The 20473-nt window shown below is 38.8% G+C and overlaps 2 protein-coding genes across 2 annotated transcripts in view; one reads left to right on the top strand and one right to left on the bottom strand.

Moving 5' to 3' along the window:
• PLCZ1 (phospholipase C zeta 1) overlaps window positions 1-7346 on the top strand; it is a 44078-nt gene extending 36732 nt beyond the window's left edge. Inside the window, exons 10-12 of the mRNA XM_063395185.1 lie at window positions 219-351; window positions 1638-1787; window positions 5206-7346. Of these exons, the coding sequence (XP_063251255.1) occupies window positions 219-351; window positions 1638-1787; window positions 5206-5288 (366 nt within the window). The 3' untranslated portion in view covers window positions 5289-7346. The remainder of the gene's footprint in view (window positions 1-218; window positions 352-1637; window positions 1788-5205) is intronic.
• A 417-nt stretch (window positions 7347-7763) lies between these two features.
• Window positions 7764-20473, bottom strand: part of PIK3C2G (phosphatidylinositol-4-phosphate 3-kinase catalytic subunit type 2 gamma) — a 181164-nt gene continuing 168454 nt past the window's right edge. The window contains exons 32-33 of the mRNA XM_063395184.1: window positions 13496-13621; window positions 7764-8878 (exon numbers count right to left, since the gene is read on the bottom strand). Of these exons, the coding sequence (XP_063251254.1) occupies window positions 8726-8878; window positions 13496-13621 (279 nt within the window). The 3' untranslated portion in view covers window positions 7764-8725. The remainder of the gene's footprint in view (window positions 8879-13495; window positions 13622-20473) is intronic.

Below are 20473 nucleotides of genomic sequence, written 5' to 3'. Positions count from 1 at the left end.
TAGTTCAAAATGTTCTTAAGCCACAATATTTCTAAAAAAATTATCAAAATATTAAATTGGATGGGAAGCACCATATTCTTGTTTCCATTGTGTTTAACATGTGTTTAATACACCAGTTAAAGTAATTTCTTATGAAAGTTATGTCTATTATGGCTACAATATGGCTGTGGTGAATTCTTCATTCTTACAGTTATTTCAATACAACTTTAATTTTCCAGCTGATCAGTGGCCATCAGTTACCACCCAGCAGCATGTCAAAGACCAACAAAGCTGACCCCATGGTGCAGATAGAAATCTATGGTGTTCCAGAGGATCAAACAAGAAAGAGATCTAGTGTTGTAAAAAGCAATGGTGAGCTGCAGTCTGATTCTCTTGACTGTGAACAAAGCAACAACAACATTTTATAAAGTATCACTAACTTTGCATCCCAAGCAGTTGTTATAGAAAATGTAATAATTTCTTCCTAGACTAGGATCTCCTGGAATAAAATCTGTAGCAGAAGTTCACGCTGTGTGCCATTTTTCTAGACTGGTAGATGAAGAAAGCACAAACTCCTAGTTGGAAGCACTCTCCCTTTCTAAAGGAAGGTGGAAATTTTTTTGCACCCTGCTGTGGGCTCATCCTGGACAGCAGCTCAGCCCCACAGGGCTGCTTGTCTGCTCTCCCCTAGCTGGATGGGAAGAGGGGTGGAAGGGCCAAACTGAGAAAATCCGTGGGCTGAGAAGTAGATAATTCTTTAATTAGTTTAATAGGTAAAGCAAAAGCTGCACAGACAAGGCAAACAAAACAAGGAATTCGACTGTGCAAGCCCTGTTGAGCGACAGCTCAAACACTGGTGTGTAATCAGCACTGTTTGGGTCAAAAATCCAAAATGCAGCACCATAGGGGTTGATATGAAGAAAATTAATCCTATTCCAGCCTAAACCAATACACAAATTGGTAAATTTAGACTTTTTTTCTTAAGCAATTGCTGTAACTTCATCATTTGTCTCATTTGAAGTTTGTAGTAGGAGTAATCCCTTAATTGCTTGACAGGTGAAGTGTGTACTCTTTGTAGCTGTCTTTGAGCCTCTCTTATTTTTATCATGTAGATCTTTGTGATGTCTCAGACTACAAGCTCCCTGTGATCTCCCTTTGTCTGTACCTCTGTCTTCTATTATTTTTCTTTCTTATAGATGGCTGCTATTTTAAATCAGCCCCTGAATTTCTTTTCTCTCTATGAACATTGCTAAAGACAAAGTAACCCCCTCTGTTCCACATTCTCTTTTTGTATTTCTAGTCAAGTGAACATTTTACTACCTGGATTTATTTATTTCCAACACTATGAAAGGAGAAACTTTGGCAAAAGCAGGAAACTGGTATGGCTATAGGAAAATTGAGGTTGAGCAGAAGTTCTTAACCTGGATGTCCTTGTCTCATTTTGCTCTCTTTTAAGGGATGACACCAACTGCCTTAGGCTTTTGCACCACTACAATCAGTGGGACTCTTGTTACTTATTTAAAAGGGCACAGATATTTAGGGAAAAAGAATGACTCTTTACCAGTTCAGACTAGTGATAAAAGGTACAATAATTCAGTTATTGAGTAGAAAAAAACAGAAATCATATTTTAAACCTATTTCTTTTCTCTTCTCATTAGCTTTGTGCCCCAAATGGAACGAAACGTTCTCTTTCAACATCCAAGTTCCTGAGCTGGCAATGATACGTTTCTGTGTGGAGGATGAGGTGTCTCTGGCTAACAATGAATTCCTCGGCCAATACACTTTACCTGTGATGAGCCTGAATACAGGTAATACTTTTATGTGAACCACCTATAACCGCTCAAAAAAATCTGCAACATTCCAGGCTTTAGTTGTTACTGTAGCATTGAGAGAATGCAGTGTCATGCCTATTTTCTAGAGGACTATTGTGTAATTAAGTGAATGAACGGCACACTGTTTTTTGAAATAATTGTGTTCTCTGAATGCAAATCCATGATGTTGAAATCGAAACAATATTAATGACAGGTGATTATTCCCACTGCAGTATTCCATTCTAGATGGGAACTGCTCAGGTGGTATTTTAATTCATTGTAAGGAGTGAGACTAGTCAGAACTGCTATGAAGGCAACAGTTTTGTGCACTTCCTACTCAGATAAGTTCAAAACCCAATACCAAACTGAAACAAAACAAACCACCAAAACTCCCTAAGGTAACCTATCTGTAACTTTTCAGAGTGGAGAACAACGGTTATAAATTAGGCAAAATATTTATGGCATTTTTCTTGGTGGAGTTTCTTTTGTAAAGTCAGTAGAGCTCCTGGAACCTTTGTAATGAATAGGCTGCACATAAAGAGCAGACACAGAAGTCAATAGGCCAAGGAGAAAGGCTTATGTAAAATGGCTGTTTACTACATTGGCTTTCCAAAGCTATTTCTAACAAAACAAACAGCTTTTATTAGTGAATAAAGATGGGAAGGCAAAACATTGGAGCTGGCAACAAGCACTGTGCCTTTTTTATTAAGCTTAACAGGATTTTAAATGGCTTTTTTTTCCTCGTGTTTGGAAGTCATAAAGCTGCTTGTGATTCTTAGTTGAGGTTGAGGAGTTATACAAGAACAAAGGCATTACTCTTAGAGCTCAGTTGTTTTCCTGCAACATAAATTTTTACACTGATAACCTTTTACTTTCCTTTTATTTGTATACTTCTGGATAATGAAAGAAAACCCAACCTATAAACTCACAATGTCTGAGACAAACTCAAATATCAGGCACTTGGGCTTACAAGTACATGTAAAATTATTGATTGAGGTTTTTTTAGATAGAAATTTTCAGTGTGGCTTAATGTCTCTATAGGATTAATTTTGGTCACAAATGAGGGGTTCATATTTTGGAAAAGTAAGAGCAGTAGATTTTTGAGGAAATGTTTGCAGTGGAGTTATTCAAAATGCTAGGGAATGAGTCTAGGTATAAAACCTATAAATGATGCCAAAAAATTTGCCCCAATCCTCACTTAACACAACATAAAAAAAAGTAATTTGCCATCAGGATGCCCAGAAGCCATAAATAAAATGTTTCTAAGGGGTAAAGTGATAAATAACTTCAAAATTTATTGCAAGCATTTGTTGCAATGCTTAACTCTGAGATCTCTGAAAACAGGTCTGGAATGATGGTTTTGCTTTAGGTACCTGAGCTCTCTAAACAGAGAAATGGGAAAATAATGTTCTTGCAGAGGGAGTCACAACAAGAAGGGAAGAATTACCTAAAATGCCAAAGGGTGAGCTAGGATTTCAGTCTTAGTCTTCAGCACTCCAATTACTTTAATCTGTACTACAGGACTGTCCCTCAGTCCCTAGGATTCCTATCCCTGAGGTGTCCCTGAGGGCAAGTTGCTTCCAAAAGCCGAGCAGTGCTTACATCTTTTTATTTTCTTTGACAGGCAGGGGGACAAACTCGTGCCATTTCCTCCCTGCTCTGCATTTTCTTTTGAAAGAATTCAAATCTATATCCACACTGCCTTCCTTTCCCCAACAGCAGACTCCAAACTACTTGTAGACTCCACTGGGGAGGAAGGCTTGTTGTCCAGCTGTAGCAGGATTTGATTTTCCATGTAGTGATTTCCATGTAGCTTTACTCAGAGGGGCTGAAATTGAGAAAAATTCTCTACCTGGGTGGTTAAAGGCAAATAGGAGGGGGGTCCTCTGTTACAGTCCCTGTGCCAATGAATCTGCCATGGAGAATACTAATACAGGACAAGAACTCAATTATTACCTCTATTACCATGAGATCCATGAGTAGCTAATTATTTAATGCAAATTAGAGTAATTTCAATAACAAAAAAAAAGAAATTTTACTTCTCTCAGGACACTTTGTAGATTACAGGAATATAGAATATACATTTGTAGACTAGGTAGAGGCTAGAAAAAAAGTCTTCAGAAATTAATCTTAGTGCTTGAAGTGTATCTTTGGATAGGAAATCAACCAAGCCTGCCGCATATTGTGTGCATGCCTTAAAAACTGATCTCAAATGTAAATTGCCTGAAACCAGCTTTAATATCTGCTGTCCAGAGTCTGAACCCTAAATACCAGAGGAACTTGTGTGTAATGTGACAGAAGAAGGGGAAATGGCCTCAAGCTGTGCCAAGGAAGGTTCATCTGGACATCAGGGGGAATTTTGTCACTGGAAGGATTGCCCAGAGTTAGAAAGGGCTGCTCAGAGAGGAGGTGGAATCACCATCCCTGAAAGTGTTCAAGAAACGTGGCACTTTGTGCCTGGTTCACAAAGTGGTGATGAGTCAAAGGCTGGACTTAATGATCTTAGAGATCTTCTCCAATCTAAATGATTCTATAATTCGGTATAAAAGAAACAAGGAATTCCAAATCCAGGTAAATGTGGGTCATAAAGACTCCACAGGCATCCAGACACACCTAAAAAGGGATTTTGAAAATTGCAGTTCAAAACATAGATACTTATACAAAACAGAGACTTACTTAAATAACTGAATTATATATACACAGAGAAAATACAGAAGGTTTTTAAATCCCAAGTGACATTGTTTATTATTATCATAAAATAATGGACATTTAGTCATATAAAGCAATGCAGGTTGGGATTTTCAAGAAGAGATTGTTTTGTTTTCTAAGCAGGTAAGTGAATTATGCTTGAAGTTGGGAACTACGGCTTCTCCAAATGCTTCAACAACCAGATGAACACGTAGATTCTGATGGCATGACTTATCTCTGATGAAATGAATTACTTACATGAAATCAATTTTTAAAATGTCATGGCAGAAGGTCTTCACTTCTTTCTGCCTCTGCTGGACTGTGCACAGCTGCTGCAACACCATTCTGTAGGCACTGATTCACAAGTTATTTCATTTGCTATGAGAACAATGTGTGCAGCACATGACCTTGGATGTTACATTGTAAGCTTTGCCCATGTTTAAATATCACTGGGCTAAAAGTCTTCCATTTAAAAAAAAAATACCACACCCTGAAAAACACTGGAGTTTTTCACTCTGTCACCAAAAATACCAGAATTAAAATGTTGCGTATATATAGAGAGAAAAAACAGCACAAATGGTGTTTTGGTCCTGTATAATTTAATTTTAAACAGCTGTTTACAGATTCATGAATTATTCCTTGTTTGCATAAATGATCATAAAAACACTCCATCATAGTACTTGTGCTTGTGGTTAACACACTAATAAAGGTGTTATTATATTTACAGGTTACCGTAGGATTCCACTGATATCCAAAGACGGCACCAAGCTGGAATCTGCATCACTGTTTGCTCATGTCTGGTACTACTAGCGATGTTCTGCAGAAGAAATTGTTCTGGGGGATTGTCCCCTGCTTCAATAAAGTTGCATTTCTGGTTTTGCAACAGCCCGATGGCCTGATTCCCAGAGAGGCATATTCTCAGTGGCTTTATGGACTTTTATGGAAGGTGGATCCTGAATAAAGGCTGCTGTCCTTGGCTCTACTGCTGGTTTTCTGTAAGAGAAGACTGGGTTTGAGAAAACTAAGGAGGCTTGAAGTGCACAAGTCCATGGGACCTGATGATCAGGCTGGTGAATTCCCACTGATTGAAAAAGGGGAAACATAGCCCAAATTTGCTATCAAAAGCAGCACAGAGAGAGGTGATTTTACCAGCCCACTCTGCTCTAGGGAGATCCTGCAAAGCTCATCAGCTCTGGGGCCCCCAACACAAGAAAGATGTTGAACTTTTGCAGTGAATCCAGAGGAGGGTCATGAAAATGATCAGAGGTGTGGAGCACCTCTGCTGTGAGGAAAGGTTGAGAGAATTGGAGCTGGTCAGCCTAGAGAAGAAAAGGCTCCAGGGAGACCTTGTAGAACCTTTCAGTAGAGGGGCATGTAGTGATTGGACAAGGGTGGATGAAAACCGAAAACTCTGAACTGAAAGGAGGTAAGTTTAATTGGGTATTAGGAAGAAAGTCTTTACTGTGAGGGTGGTGAGGCACAGGCACAGGTTTATAGAGAAATTGTGGACTCCTCATCCCTGGAAGTGTTCAAGGCCAGTTGGATGGGGCTCTGACCAACCTACAAAGTGTCTCTGGCCATGGTAGGGGGTTGGAATGAGATGATTTTGAAATTCCTTCCAACCCAAGCCATTCTGTGGTTCTATTATTCTATGATTACTTAGAAACCATTCATAAATACATTTTTGGATAATTTTAAAATTCAGTTAATGTCACTTGGAGATAATTTCAAATTTATGATTAATTATTGAATGAGGATAATAGTCCAATATATATGAGAGATCATGCTAATTTTTAGGATATGATCATGTGAAATTGACGTTTTTATTTGTATTGAACAAAATTTCTTATCACTGTATCTTTTCAAGGGAAAAGGAAAAATCACAGATATCAAGTTCCCTTTCAATTTGTAAATTTGATTGGGCTATTCCTCCTTAGTGCCCACTGTCACTTTCTTACCTGAAAAATAGTTTTGAGAAAAATAATTACTTCTTAAAATCATAAAAAATCATATGCTGGTGTTGGTACCTTAGCTTAGTCTTGAACCTCCTGCTGCTAAAACAAGATAAAAAATTAATGGACTTATTTGTAAAGAACCATGTTCCTCATAGGAGCAGGGAGCTCAGGGTACATCTTACTGGGAACTCAGGAAATCAGAAACACAATACTCTGAGGAGAACTAGGGAATTTTAGAAAAAACAAGAGTTGATTATGTGCATGAAGATCTTTGACAGTTTCTTGCCTAACAGAGCTATCAGTGTAGATCTTGCCCATAAGACACAATTTTCCCATTTTCCTTTCAGAACTGAAGTATTGTTGACCTTCCACAGGACTAAAATTACACAACTAATGGCAGATTTGTTACTCAAATATGATTTTTTTTAAAAAAAGCCCCAATGTTATATTGACATGTTTCTTTAATATCAAACAATATTGCTTAAGTTTGCAGACAGTTATGATAATATGTTGTAATGCTCTTTTTTATTTATTGCTATTCTAATGCTGTTTTATTTAATGTTGCTCTAAGATGGAAAATCAGGGCATGTGGTAAACAAGGGTTAGAAAATGTCACAGGAAAAAAACACTTAGAAAATTGCATTATAGTTTTGATAAGGAAACTGAGACAGAAGACTAAAAGGAACCTGAAATCAATATGGAACTGTAAGGTTCCATATTGATTATTGATATTAATTTGATAACTTTGTAAGCTGGTCTCAGTGTGTTTTCTGTGTTTGACTGACAAGACACTAGATTGGTTTCCCAGGGGAACCCTATAGTATAAAGTGTTTGGTATCCCTGCAAGTGGTAAATATCTTACAGTTTCTTAGAGTTCTGAATAGACTAATAATGTATATTATTATTATTATTATTATTAGAGTTCCCCCCGCCTCCCCTTACTGAGGAGGAGTAGCTTAGCACACCAGTTTGACTGGGGAAAGTATTTTCAGATAAAACCTGATCAAGTCCATTGGTTTGATGCTGAGAAAAACTCCAGCTTATTTAATTTCCTAACTAACACTCCAAGTCCCACTTGAGGAGCTTTTTACAGCTTTATATTCTGAAGACTGATGTGAGCATCCTTTGGGAGAAGAAGGCAATTATTTTCACTTTTGGGATTATTACCCCTCTGGTGGCCACTTTTCCACCTGATAGGACAAATGTCAGCTCTGTTCAGGATACGGCAACTTAAAATTTACAGCAGATCAGATCACAAATCAACACATCTCCTGTGCCTTAAAAATGTGCCCCTGGCCCTGGAAAGGTTTATTTGCCTGGTCAGAGGATGTGTGCAAGGGTCTGGCAATAATAGGTTACTGTGGCTCCTCACATGCCAAATGCTTAAAGATGTTCTTAAGTGCTTCCTCAAATTAGAGAAAAACAGAGCCAATAATGAGCATCTGTGAACTTCAAGGAACCCCTCATGTTCATTATTTAATATATAAACATGTATTTTATAGCCCTGAGGTCTATTCAATGCATATATTGACTTGAACCCCTTATGCAGCATAGGAGTGCAATGTGGAAAGACTGCTGAACAAATATCTGTGGTATCATGAGCTTAAATAAATCCCCCACTGCAAGCTCACATTCAATATATTCTGTTTATTCATGAACATTAACTTCTCCCTCCTTCTTTATTCACGCAAATGACCAGTAATATCTGCCTCTTGGAGGTCAGAATAAAAGAAACATTGGCATATATTATTGACAATTTTACACCCTGGATTAAATGTTACATTGTATCAAAACTTTTAAAGTTCTTAAAAAAACAAATTATTGATTGGGTAAGATTTCATGTGAAATTTGCTGGACATCAGAAATAGACTGGCAGGGAACTATCACATGCTCTTCTGGTGAACTCATCACATGCAGTGATGGTAAAATACATCATTATCAGCATTGTTTCAACACAGACAGAGGAATTAATGGGCAAAGAATGTGTACAGAATTCAGTATTTTTACAGTACTATTTAATATTAACAAAACCAAGCCTTTCATTGCTGTTGTGAGAACTTTCTGCATGTTGCTACAAGTCCTTAGCATGTGATTCCTTAGGCTCCCACTGTCAGGAATCTGTGGCAGGAAGATGGCAGCAGTTTTGAGACAATAACCTCATGGTTAGAAATGTTAGGATATGTGCTCAGCAGATGACTTCTTATTCTCAAGGGCAGCTGAGACAAAATGTAGCGTGAGAAATGGGATAAAGAAACATTAGTGGGCAAATAATTGCATCATCTTGGAGAATATTTAAATTTCACTGTTTCCCAGTGGGTACCACTTTTCTTCATTGAGCTGGACACTGCTCAGCTGAATGTTAACAGCTCCCACGAATGTTCCTTTGCTTTTCACCACAAGCTTCAGTACACGGCCTTGGAGCTCTGTGACTCTGTCATATACAATCTGAAAGAATATTTAATGAGACAGAAAAAAACATACAAGTTTGTTAATCTGTTTGGCAGACAAAGCACTTCATTGCGGCGTTCAGGATGATGATTAATCCAGCTTTGTGATAATTGCTTTAAACTTCCATCCAGAATAGTAAGCTATTAACCATGAACCAAATTCACTTAGTGAATTTACCTCAGAAATACATTTGACCTTATCTAGTTTATATAAAGAAATTCTACCTTAGAATCACGAGCTTAGGCCCGTGAGATCTGATTATCATTTTTAAATAAATTTGAAACCTATCTTGAAGAATGCTTGAGAGAAAAAAAATCAGTATTCATAATTTTCCCTGTGAAAAGTGGAAAAGATTGGAGCCAGTTTAGCAAGTGGAACTTACTAATTTTAGATATTTAGTGCTATTGATACTTCTCAAAATAAATGAGACAGTAGTTTAGCATCTCTTAAAAATAACTAAGACCTATAGTTTTTAAAATAGCTTTTAAATTACCTTAATACTGTGGGAACACAGAGGAATTAATTATGAAATAATAATAGTGTATTTTCTGAGTTTAAAAATAAAACCCCTAACAGTCTGGAGCACTAGCCTAACAAGAATAAGCTGCACTCAGAACAGATTCCCATGCTTCAGTCTCTGCATTAATCAAAACCTGCTGAGTGAACTGCATATGGGCTGATCAAATAAGAAGGAATGCTCTCAGATAGTGCAGGTCTGAAAGGTAAGATAGCTTACCTAAGAGAAGTCCATTTAACCTCAAATTTGTATGGCTGATTTTGCTATTTTAGTTGCAGTGGATAAAAGCTTTAAATTCTAATCCCTCTATGCTGTTTAAAAAGCAAACGTGGTGACATTCACTTCAGGGTGTTGGGAAACTGAAACTGTAGGACACTACATCTCTGTACACAGAAAGGTCTTACCAGGAGGTCAACATTTCCTTTTCCATTTAGAAACCTTTAGAAATAATAGTTTGGGATGGCTGTCATGAAATTTGCACGTGGTGCTTTTTGTTTATCATGTGTACTGTGCCTTTTTGCCAAATTGTCTGTGAATTACAAATTCCTCAGCTTCGCTTTCCCTCACCAAAATAAAAGCAAGATGATGAAGAAAATCTAAAAAGCAAGAACAGGCACAGTATGCATAATACAATTTAGAATAAATCTGTGATCTGACACCGAGGCAGTGCTAATGTTACCAAAGAAAGCTGCCTTGTTTCTTTGCCAGTGTACTAAAGGTACCAGCTGTTGCTTTAAATCACCAAAAACTACACATATCAGCTGTAAATGCTAAGAAACTGAAGTGGGGTAATGAACAGCTTTCAATCTTTGGCCAAAAAGAGGCTTTAACCTTTGAGCAATGAGGGCCTTTGTTGTGCAGGGTGGGTGGTTTTGAAATGGTCCCAGTAAACTACTTCTAAAATGGTGTTGCAGATTCAGCTGGAGTTAGGTGTGCATTATCATCAGGATGTAGGGAGTGAAGGAAGGTCTGGAGAAGGCTGAATTAGGGTGTGGATAAAACAAATGCCACCTGCCAGAATTTGGGAACAGTTAAATCCTGAAATGATGGTGCAGTGAGAATATTTGCCTGCCTTTTACAGAGATCAGATGGAGGTGAGTTATATGCGGCCATGCAGCAAATCAGTGGGACAGTTAGGGCTGGAATTCAACTATTCCTGGCTCCAAAAAGAGAAACACTGTTGACCTACAGGAGTCTAATGACATTTTAATCACAAATGAGGGACAGTTGCTTCTCCTTAGGTAGCCATGGCACAGTTCCTAGATTTGGTAATTAATCCAAGGTAGTTTTGATGCATGGTGCTGGAGGGAGTGGCCCTGGCTCCTGCTGCAGTTCCCCTCCTCCCCTTCCATCAGACTGGCTGGGGCTGCTCTGCCTTCATTTTCTCTTTGTATTCCATTTTTCTGAGTTATTCCTCTTCTTCCCTACTATCACTTAATGCAATATAACATTAACCACTGTGAATACCACAAATTCCAAAATCCAAATACAGGCACAAGAGAAAAGAAGGATTTGTTTGCTAAAAGCAACTCCAAAACCTTTGCTGTAAATTATTGTATTGTCAGCCCTCCCGGACTTTCACATCTTCACTCTCAGACGCGAGTAAAAATCAAACATAAAAAGAAGTTTTGCAAGGTTGATAATTTGCTGTAGGCAGTCATAAGCAATAGAAGTACAAAACTAAAATCAAAAATACCCAAGAGAAGCACATTTCAGATTTTTCTCCGTCTGGAACAAAGAAGGAAATTAATATACAGCTCCCTTCTAGCCATTTGGCTTTAATAAAAACTTATGAACTCATAAAAGAGGCTACTACATTTCTGTACACAGTGTTTTGGACATTAACTAACTTAAGAGACAGCTGACTTATATTTTTAGTAGTTTTTCTTCCCTGGGGCAGCTTCTGCCTCAGTCTACCAGCCTTGGACAAAAAATGCATCCAGAATGACATCACATATGGAGGAGCAGAGCTGCTAAAGCACAGGCATCGGGTTGGAAATGGCCAAGTTCAATGGAACCATATGTCCCCACTGTGATTAGCACTTCCCAGTGAAAAAGATTGAGCATCTGGGAAGAAGGCTCTCTGTTTTGATTAAGGACATTAAAGTTTTCATGGAATTTCTTTTAACGGTAGTGGAACACTCGTGAACCACAATTAAATCCCCTCCCAGTGGCTAACAGCAGACAGGGTTTTGGATTTTCTTGCATTCAAAGGGATCTAAGAACAATTTGAAAGGTAATTATCTTCCAGTGTTGCTGGCTGGCTCTTATCTATTGTCCATTTTGGATACCTTACAATGAATGTTATGATAAAATCACATTATGTACCTTTGCTTTAAATATCTTTCAAATGTAAAGGAATTTCTTTAGACAGATTAATTAGATTCAGTCCACTCTGACAGCAAAAAAAGAAGGAAGGAACAAAAAAGTAAAGCCTAGTTCCTTGTTGTTCCACTGCAGTACTGAAGGGAGGGAAATTTGTCTCAGTGTGAGCAGCACAAATACTCAGGGAGCCTTTTTAGAAAATGCTGGAAGTCACCAGGGTAAGCAGGCAACTTCTGTAATTAACAGATGTGGGAAAAGAGAAATAGTAGAACTCCAGGACTGAGAAACTAAGAGATAAGCACTCAGATTCTGCTGATTAACCTAAGCTTCATCATATCTTATCTATGAAACAGGGTGGAGTGGTAGTATTTTCCATGCCTTCTACTTTACAGCCTGCTGAAAGAGCATTTGTAAATTGCTTTGAGATCTTTAGGAGATTTGTTACATGTAATAATTGTAATCTCCAATCCCACCTACTGTTTCAATCTCATCTGCCCTTACAAACCAATACAGTTTATACCACTTCCCATTCTGCTATAAATGCTTCTCCATACAAATGTTTCCTTTCACCCCAGAGGCATGAGCACTTCAGTGGTGTGTGAAATAATCATATATAGCTGTGAACTGATGGCATTTTAACATGAAAAGAACCTGGCTATTTATTCTTGTGTTATCATTTAGGGCAGTGACAACCAATTTTCAAATGTTAATTTGAATAACAGCATCCATTCAATTAATACTTTTCATGCTATTCTGCATGTCTGCATTCAGAACTGCTGGGTTATGGTGCAATGATGCTTGGCCTCATTTGGCTAACGTGTAACTGTGGTTATGGGGTGAGACAGAGCACTGTGAAAAACCCAACTGCTTTCCTGAAGAGAGAGACATAAAAGACACTTTTCACTTCTGAGAAAGATGCAAAGCAGACAGTTGTCCCCATTTGTGGTTCAGTTGGTGATACATTCCTTCTTTTTGGTCATCCTCATTGCAACAGTTCTAAAAATGCTCTATTGTTGTTTTATTTCAAGAGTGGGCAAAGCAAATCAAACAAGTTGCACCTTTGTGGGTGGTGGGTGATCTGCTGAGAAGCAGCTCTGCAGAGAAGGACCTGGGGGTCCTGGTGGACAACAGGCTGCCCATGAGCCAAAAAAGGATCCTGGGTGCACTAGGAAAAGCATTGGCAGCAGGTTGAGGGAGGTGACCCTGCCTCTCTACTCAGCCTGAGTGAGGCACATCTGGAGTGCTGTGTTCAGTTCTGGGCTCAACAGATCAAGGAAAGCAGGAGACCACTGGAGTGAGTCCAGTGAAGGGCTGTGGAGATGGTGAGGGGACTGGAGCATCTCTCTCATGAGAAAGAGCTGAGTGAGCTGGGCCTGTCCACCCTGGAAAAGAGGCAGCTGAGAGGGGCCCTCATCCGTACCAGTGTCTGCAGGAAGAGGTCAGGGGATGTACCAGGCTCTGCTCTGTGGGGCCCAGAAATGGGGCAAGAGGCAACAGGAGGAACTGATGCTCAGGAGGTTTCACCTGAATGTGAGGAAGAACTTCCCTGTGGCAGTGACTGAGCACTGGAGCAGATTGTCCAGAGAGGGTGTGGAGTCTCCCTCACCAGTGATATTCCAGAACTGTCTGGACACAATGCTGTGCCCTGTGCTCTTTCCTTACCCTGCTGGAGCTGGGAGGTGGGACCAGATGACCACTGTGGCCCTTCTAGCCTGACACATTCCATGATTCCGTGAAACGAAAAAGAGTGGAAGAAAACAAACAGTACTCACAAGCTCATTGTAAGTAGGGTCAGAGCCTTTTGGAGCTGTTCTTGTTTTCCTTCGACTGACCTCATGAGGATCTGGCAGAAGATAAAATTCAGCCTGTGCACTTGGGGCAGAGCCATCTGGGAGGTGCTGGAAAACAAGAAAGTCATAAATATGAATGTCCATGTTCTAGCAAAGAAAACAAATAAAAAGTACCAAATGAAACCTGGGCTTTTAGTAGACACAGAAACATGTTACATTCTCAGTATTCTCTGGGCTAAATTGGAGTGCTGTTGGCATAACAAGAATTATTAGTTTTCAGCTTAAAATGGAATCAGGAAAATAAAAATTAAATAATACAAAGACAAGGTAAAATTGTCTATCTTTAATATTTACATTCTGATAGAAAAACACTTAAGCCTCAATCTACTCTAATGCATCTTAATCTGATACAAAGTCCGTCCCTTCCACTTTCCAGAGTGAGGCATAGAAACTGGATTTTAGACAATAAGCTCCTATTGATTTTAACCCCTAAGAATCACTGCTGGTATGGGGGAGTTTCTAAGGGTGTTTCATAAAACATATTACTATAGAAGAGCCAGGAGCATTTCCTGCAGCAATATGGGCAGAACAGGATTCTTACAACAGCCTTCCCCATCTCGCCCATCGCACAGCTGCAATCTCTCTTTAATTTTCCAGTTCAGGTTACTGAATGATATTCCAGATATTCCATCTTATATGGTAGCAACTCGAGATCAGAGACAATCTATTAACCAGGCTCAGTCATCAGCCAGTGCTGGTGGGTGGAGAATTTTGTGATAACTTCTGAGGAGCCGTAAAGATATTCCTAAAGCAGCGTTGTAATTACTCAGAAAACACATCGTGTTTCTTGAGGCTTTGAAAGAACACACAAGAAACATAAAAATGAAAAGCTATAGAGCAGGCATCCTGCCAGCAAGTGTCACTTAATGCTTGGCTTACAATTAAGTACAAATCCTTGTGTTGGTTGCACAATATACAGTCAGAAAGAATAAAATGGGATTATCAAAGTATCAGTAATTTTAATCATATAATCAGCATTTTAGACAGGAAGTTTACCTGTCAGCTCCCAGGCAATCCAGTGACGACAGGATGCAAAAAAAAAAAACAGGCAAAAAGAAGAGAACTTAAAACATTCAGAACCAATAAACTCAGAGGACTTGCATTTATATCTCCTGTTGTAATTTTACACCTGGCTCAGAATGAAGTAATTTCTCAGATTTCAATTACTCACAGTATGTGTCTGGAAATATGGGGCTTTCTACAGCATTATCAACAGCACATCCCTGGGACTGAAGAAACTGCTGTCTCCTAGCAATAAATAACTTCTCTATTGGGAAGGAAAACAGTGCTTATGTGTGTGAACAACCAGTTCTTGCACAACAAACCCCTGGTTTTTGTTATCTGAAATGATCCTTCAAGGCAAATGATGTGGTCAGCTGCAAAGCTCATTATTGTTATCATTAACACCATACAGCATCAAAGGATGCCCCGCTCAAACCATTACATATTATCAGCACTATGGGAGTGATTAATATTACTATTGCTAAGTTCCCCACAGCACACATGATTTAAAATACTCGTGGGATTTAGATGGATGGGATTCAATGGCCAACATAAGAGAGCCGTTAAAGGGCAATGGAACTAAAGGGTATTTCCAATGTGGACAGGTTGTTAACGCAGGATTTGTAATTTACACTGTCCATTTGAAAGCCCATCTCTGTTGATCTAGGACTGTACTAAAACTTCCATTGAGGATTACAACAGTAAACTGAGCATCTCTTAAAAAGCAGCAGGGAGAATGAAATGCAGCCTCAAGTACCAGTCCAAGAAACCAGGATCCTAAGTGTAACCCTAAGTGTAACCTTCACTTCTCAATGAATAGATAAACATCACTGTAATTTGAAGGTCAACTGAATTTAGTTATTTCAGACAAAGAAAGGAACCAGGCTGAGGTGACAGGCTCCAAAGGTAATGTGGTTTAACAGGACCTGGGTGTCCAGAAGCAGATAAAAGTAACTGAAAAGAAGTCAGGTAAAATTGTCATTATGTCTTTGAGCTGCTCTTTGTCATGTTACCTTGCCTTCAGCCAACTAACCTTCCTCTGCCAGCTGATTCCTCCCAAAATTTAAGGAAGGTGCTTTGCAGCAGTGTTTTGGTTGTACGAGATGGACTGAAAACCACTTCTCACTGCCCCTTTGAATGTAGCTAAATACGTGTTGAAAGAGGTGAGTGGGAGGAGAGGGTCAAGAGAGAAAATTAAAGAAGAGAACATTTGAGAGATTCAGATGGGAAAGCTCAAGGGGAGAGCTGTTGCTCTGGGATATTTCAGAACTAAAATAAAGCCACTTTTCATGAATAGTAGCAATCAGCAGTTAGACTGATAGAGGCAATTTGATGTGCAGCCACCTGAATTCCAAGTAGCCATCGTAGCTCTGATTGTTGTTTTTTTTCTCCGCAACTTTACAGGTGACATTTCCCCCCTTCCTCTTCCCTTGCTGAGGAAAGGCAAAGAGGCCACTCCAAATCCCACTACTGTCCCAATCCTCCATCTGCAGTGGCTCTGTTATGCCATCAAACAATCAAAAACTCTTCAGCTGAGCACTCTTCCAGCTGGATCATGTGTTCCACTTCTCAGCTGCCCTCCCCTGACTCCTGACATGACACAATCCATCTAACGAAGGACTCCAGCTGCTAAAAAGACTCTGTCCCATCACTCACTAATAATTCAAAACTACAGATTAAGAGCAGGTATAAACCAGCCCCCAGCCTTACAAGAACAGAGGATGGGGAGCTGGTTTCTCTTTTGACTGGCACTAAAGCTGAATTTCTTTTCTTGTGAAGAGCCTCCTTAACCATAGGATTTCTTGAGGCAAGTCTTGCAATGGAAAGAGTTGTACTTGGCTAGACACTTCCTAGCAGGAACAGGGAGTGACAGTGGCACTTTGTAATAGTGCAAAAACAAGGCTGAGATTAACATGGCAAAAATCTCTTTTTAAATCATAAGTAGGTGGAATTTGAAGTAAACTGTTTTATTAAGACAATTGACATAGCAGGCAAAAAAACCCCCAAGTTTTGGGCAAACTAATCCCTTCCCAGGGTTTCTGAGTTGAGCACTGAAATAAAGGAGACTGGAGAATAAAGGAAAAAATGGAGGAAACATCAGAAAATTTTTCCTACTAAGGATTATGACTTCTATCATATTACAGTATCACATTTAGTGATCACTTCTAACTCAGACTGCACTGGCTTATTTATAAATTTATGTAAACCTGAGAAATACCTGACCAAAACCACAGAATCCCAGACTGGGTCAGGCTGGAAGTGCCCACAGTGGTCACTGGCCCCACCTCCCTGCTCCAGCAGGGTCATCCCAGAGCACAGGGCACAAGATTGTGTCCAGATGGTTCTGGAATATCTCCAGTGAGGGATTCTCCACACCCTCTCTGGGCAATCTGTTCCAGTGCGTGGAGTAAAAAAATTCCTCCTCATACTCAGGTGGAATTTCTCTCTTTGCAGCAGAGTATCTGTTCTGGTGAGTTCATTATGGGAACGGAGTAAGATTTCTAGCAGGCTCATGAGCAGTTCTGAAATCCAGCAAACTCCCTCTTTGTTATTATTAAAGGATTAAAAAAACTTCACTGATTTCTTTCCATAGTCCAGGTCAGAGGGAAAATCAAAGGGTACCTTGGGAAGGCCATTTTGCACTTTACTCTGCAATACCTTTATAGCTTGAATGCACTTGTGATCAAGCAGTCAGAAAAACCCTAAAGTTTTAAATTGAATTCTATTTGTATTTAATTCTGTAGTCATTTCATTAACCGAAAAAGAAAGGATTTTCCCTTCCTTCAGAAGAAGTTACTCACAATTTAAATTACTGTCCTAAACCTTTTATTGTGTTTGCTTGCAAATAAATCCAAGCTATAAAAATCTGTAAGGTTGTAAAGGTATAAAACCAAGTTCCCAACAAAAATGCCATAGGTTCTCTTGATACGCTTAGGGACAAAAAACCCACAAAATTCCCCTGTGATATTGATCTTCTAATAAAAAATTCTGAATTTAGGAGTTAGCTCAAATTGAATTTAGAAACTGACTGTATTTTCTTTCTTCAAGTACAACCAAGTGATGATACTGTGAACTATTTTCTCAGAGAATGACCAGCCTACTTGACCTTGATAATGACAGATGATTTTTTAGGAACTCAGTTACAATTGCCTAAATTTATGTTAAAAAAGGAATTTACTTTGGAAATGTTATTTTCTTCCGAAGTCAGGCACAAGGCAGTGAAAATATTTAAGAATGAGGGAGAATAAGGGAGAGAAAATAATACTCTGGATTTACTTTCCATATCTCTAATTCAATACTGAAACCCTCAAAGACTCAGCCTGCATCTGTTACGACTTTCCACTCCAGTTTTATTTTCCACTCCAGTTTTATTTTCCAAAACCAAAAAAAAGTAGATATTTGCTTACAGAAACCCACACAGATAGGTTATGTCCTATATAATTTATTTTTAAATATGGTAGCTGTGGCTGGGAAATAATGGATGAAATTCAATTATTTTTTCCATAAGAAATATGTTACCTTAATGATTTTTCTGCCCTGATCATTACTAAGGATCCACAACTTTCCTAACACAAGAATTCTTTTTTAGCATTACTATAGGAATGATTACTGCAAAATTTGCCATTTATACAACTATTTAGTGATTTATAATCCAATATGAATATTGAGCCATACTTATACAATTTTTAAAATATGAATTTTAAGGATAATTTATTGTAGAACTTTTTAAAACTCACTTCTCCCTAAGCAAATTTTCTTTTTAGATGACTTCTGCCTCAGATTTAAATCATGTCATCAGTTTCTGTTAGTGCTAGACATGCAGATCACCTTTTGTCCTAGAGAGGAACAGATTGATGGCTCCTGAACATTTGATAGTTCCAGCTGCTGCTCTCTTTTTCCCATTTTTCATATTCAACAACTTTGACAGTAAAAACTAATGATCAACTAACTTATATTAACTAATGACACCTTTCCTCCTCTATAAATAACTACTTTTCTTCCTCCCAAAATTCATTTCCTTGACATTTTTAAATCTTTGTTCCTAATTTCCTTTTCTTCAATGGAAAAAAAAATAATATATATATACATACATATCCAGGCATTAGAAAGATTCTCATTTCAGCTATTGCCCTCAAATAAAAATAATTCACTTTTTCCAGTAGTTCTCTCAGTCTTCCTATGCTTTACCATCTTTATGGTCTTCTCTTACATACACTGCTGTGAGAATTTATTTACACAGTGAAGAAAGGACTGCAAAATATTCCTTATTTTTTAATATTGAGATATCCATACACCTTTCAAAAGCAAACCACTATAGTAAGTAGTTAGGAAAAAACCTTCAACAAGACAAAATGTCTATATATTATCTGTAGACATTAGGTGGATTTGATTATTATCCAATAAAGGAGGATTAGAAAAAAATCCACAGAAGAAATCATCCTTGCACTGCAGTAACCTTTGTAAATTACTGGCTGCCTCTAGACTAAATTAAAACCAGTAAGGAACAAGGAAGAGCCATCACTGCTGCTGTTTTTCACTTGCTCTGAGTCCCTGTGTAACTCAGCAGAGGAAGGCTAAACCCTGTCTTTCAAAGCTGCAGCTTAATTAGCAAATACAGCCTCTGCCTCAGGAAAAAGAGGACATCCTCTGGGCTACTTCTAAGCTTAAAGAGCTGAGAAATTAGTATTACAAAGCAAGAGGTTCCTTCAAAAGCAGACTAAGGATATATAAACTTCAGGGATTGCTGTGTGAATGGGTGGTTGTGTTGCTGATTCCCAAATCCCAATGTGGAATCCAAGACCTTTCCTTGTTCTTCCTCTGAGCTCTGCATATACCAAAGCATGAACACTCCTATTCTACCCTGCTAGCAAGCTTTTCATTTTCCTCTTACAAAATATCCCCAAATTGCTTAGAAGAAAATTAAAAATCAAATCCCATTTGCAGTAATTAAATAAAAATTACAAAAGAAGATAATCCACTCTGCCACCATGGTGCACCCTGCACTGTCTGCTATTGGCAAGACAAAATAGGAGGGCAACTGGCCAAAAATGATTGCACAAATATGGTATTTCTTTTTCCCCAAACAACCACTTTTTTCACCTATAGATTTGAAAATATTTAACCGCTTCTCTCCAGCAGCAGTTTTATTTTATTACATTTTCTGATCCCAATTTTTTGGGGTTATCGGGGTGTGTACATAAAGACAGAAGACACACTGACAGGGATTGCTGCTGTGGAGGTCAGTGGCAAGGCAACCAAAGAAGAAATTGCATTTATCTCAAGATAATGCAGGGCAATAAAAATATTTGGCTGTCAGGGAAATTCTGGAAAGCATTTTTTTGAGCAGGAGTTTTCTACCTTTTGGAAATCTGGCAGTGTGTGCTGAGCGAGCCTCCAGATGGCTTTGTCATTTACCATGCTGAAAATGCAGAGATGCTCTATGCACATTATTGATGTGAATATCCAAATACAGCTTATGTCCAATACCTTCAGCATCCTCATCACCCTGCCTGGAGCAGAGAGGCCAGGACTGGAGCAGCCTGGCTGCAGCAGCTGCTCGTGCAGCATTCCTGAGGGGGACAACTGTGCTGGCAAAAACAGGGTGAGAGCTGTCCTGAGAAACAAAATTTCTAAAAAGTGAACAACCAACCAACAATTTCCAAGGTGTCCTGGCTGTCAAATGGGAAAAAAGTAACCCTGTTAAGGGGGAGACCAGCAAGAGATTCACCCTGTCTCGTTTTGGACACCTCCTGGGGAGATGGGTTCATTTGGTTGGGTTAAATTGTCCCCATATTGGTGCCTGGCCCCAGCTGAGATAGATCCTGCTGCTTTGTGTCACCACCAGTGACAAAAGGTGTGCATGGAGCTGGAAATTAGAGGCAAAATGGTCCATTCTGG

Source organism: Prinia subflava, chromosome 4 (genome assembly GCF_021018805.1).
Source record: "Prinia subflava isolate CZ2003 ecotype Zambia chromosome 4, Cam_Psub_1.2, whole genome shotgun sequence".
NCBI lineage: Eukaryota > Metazoa > Chordata > Aves > Passeriformes > Cisticolidae > Prinia > Prinia subflava.
Note: the sequence above shows the minus strand (reverse complement) of the source record. Positions and strands in the feature narration are given on the sequence as shown.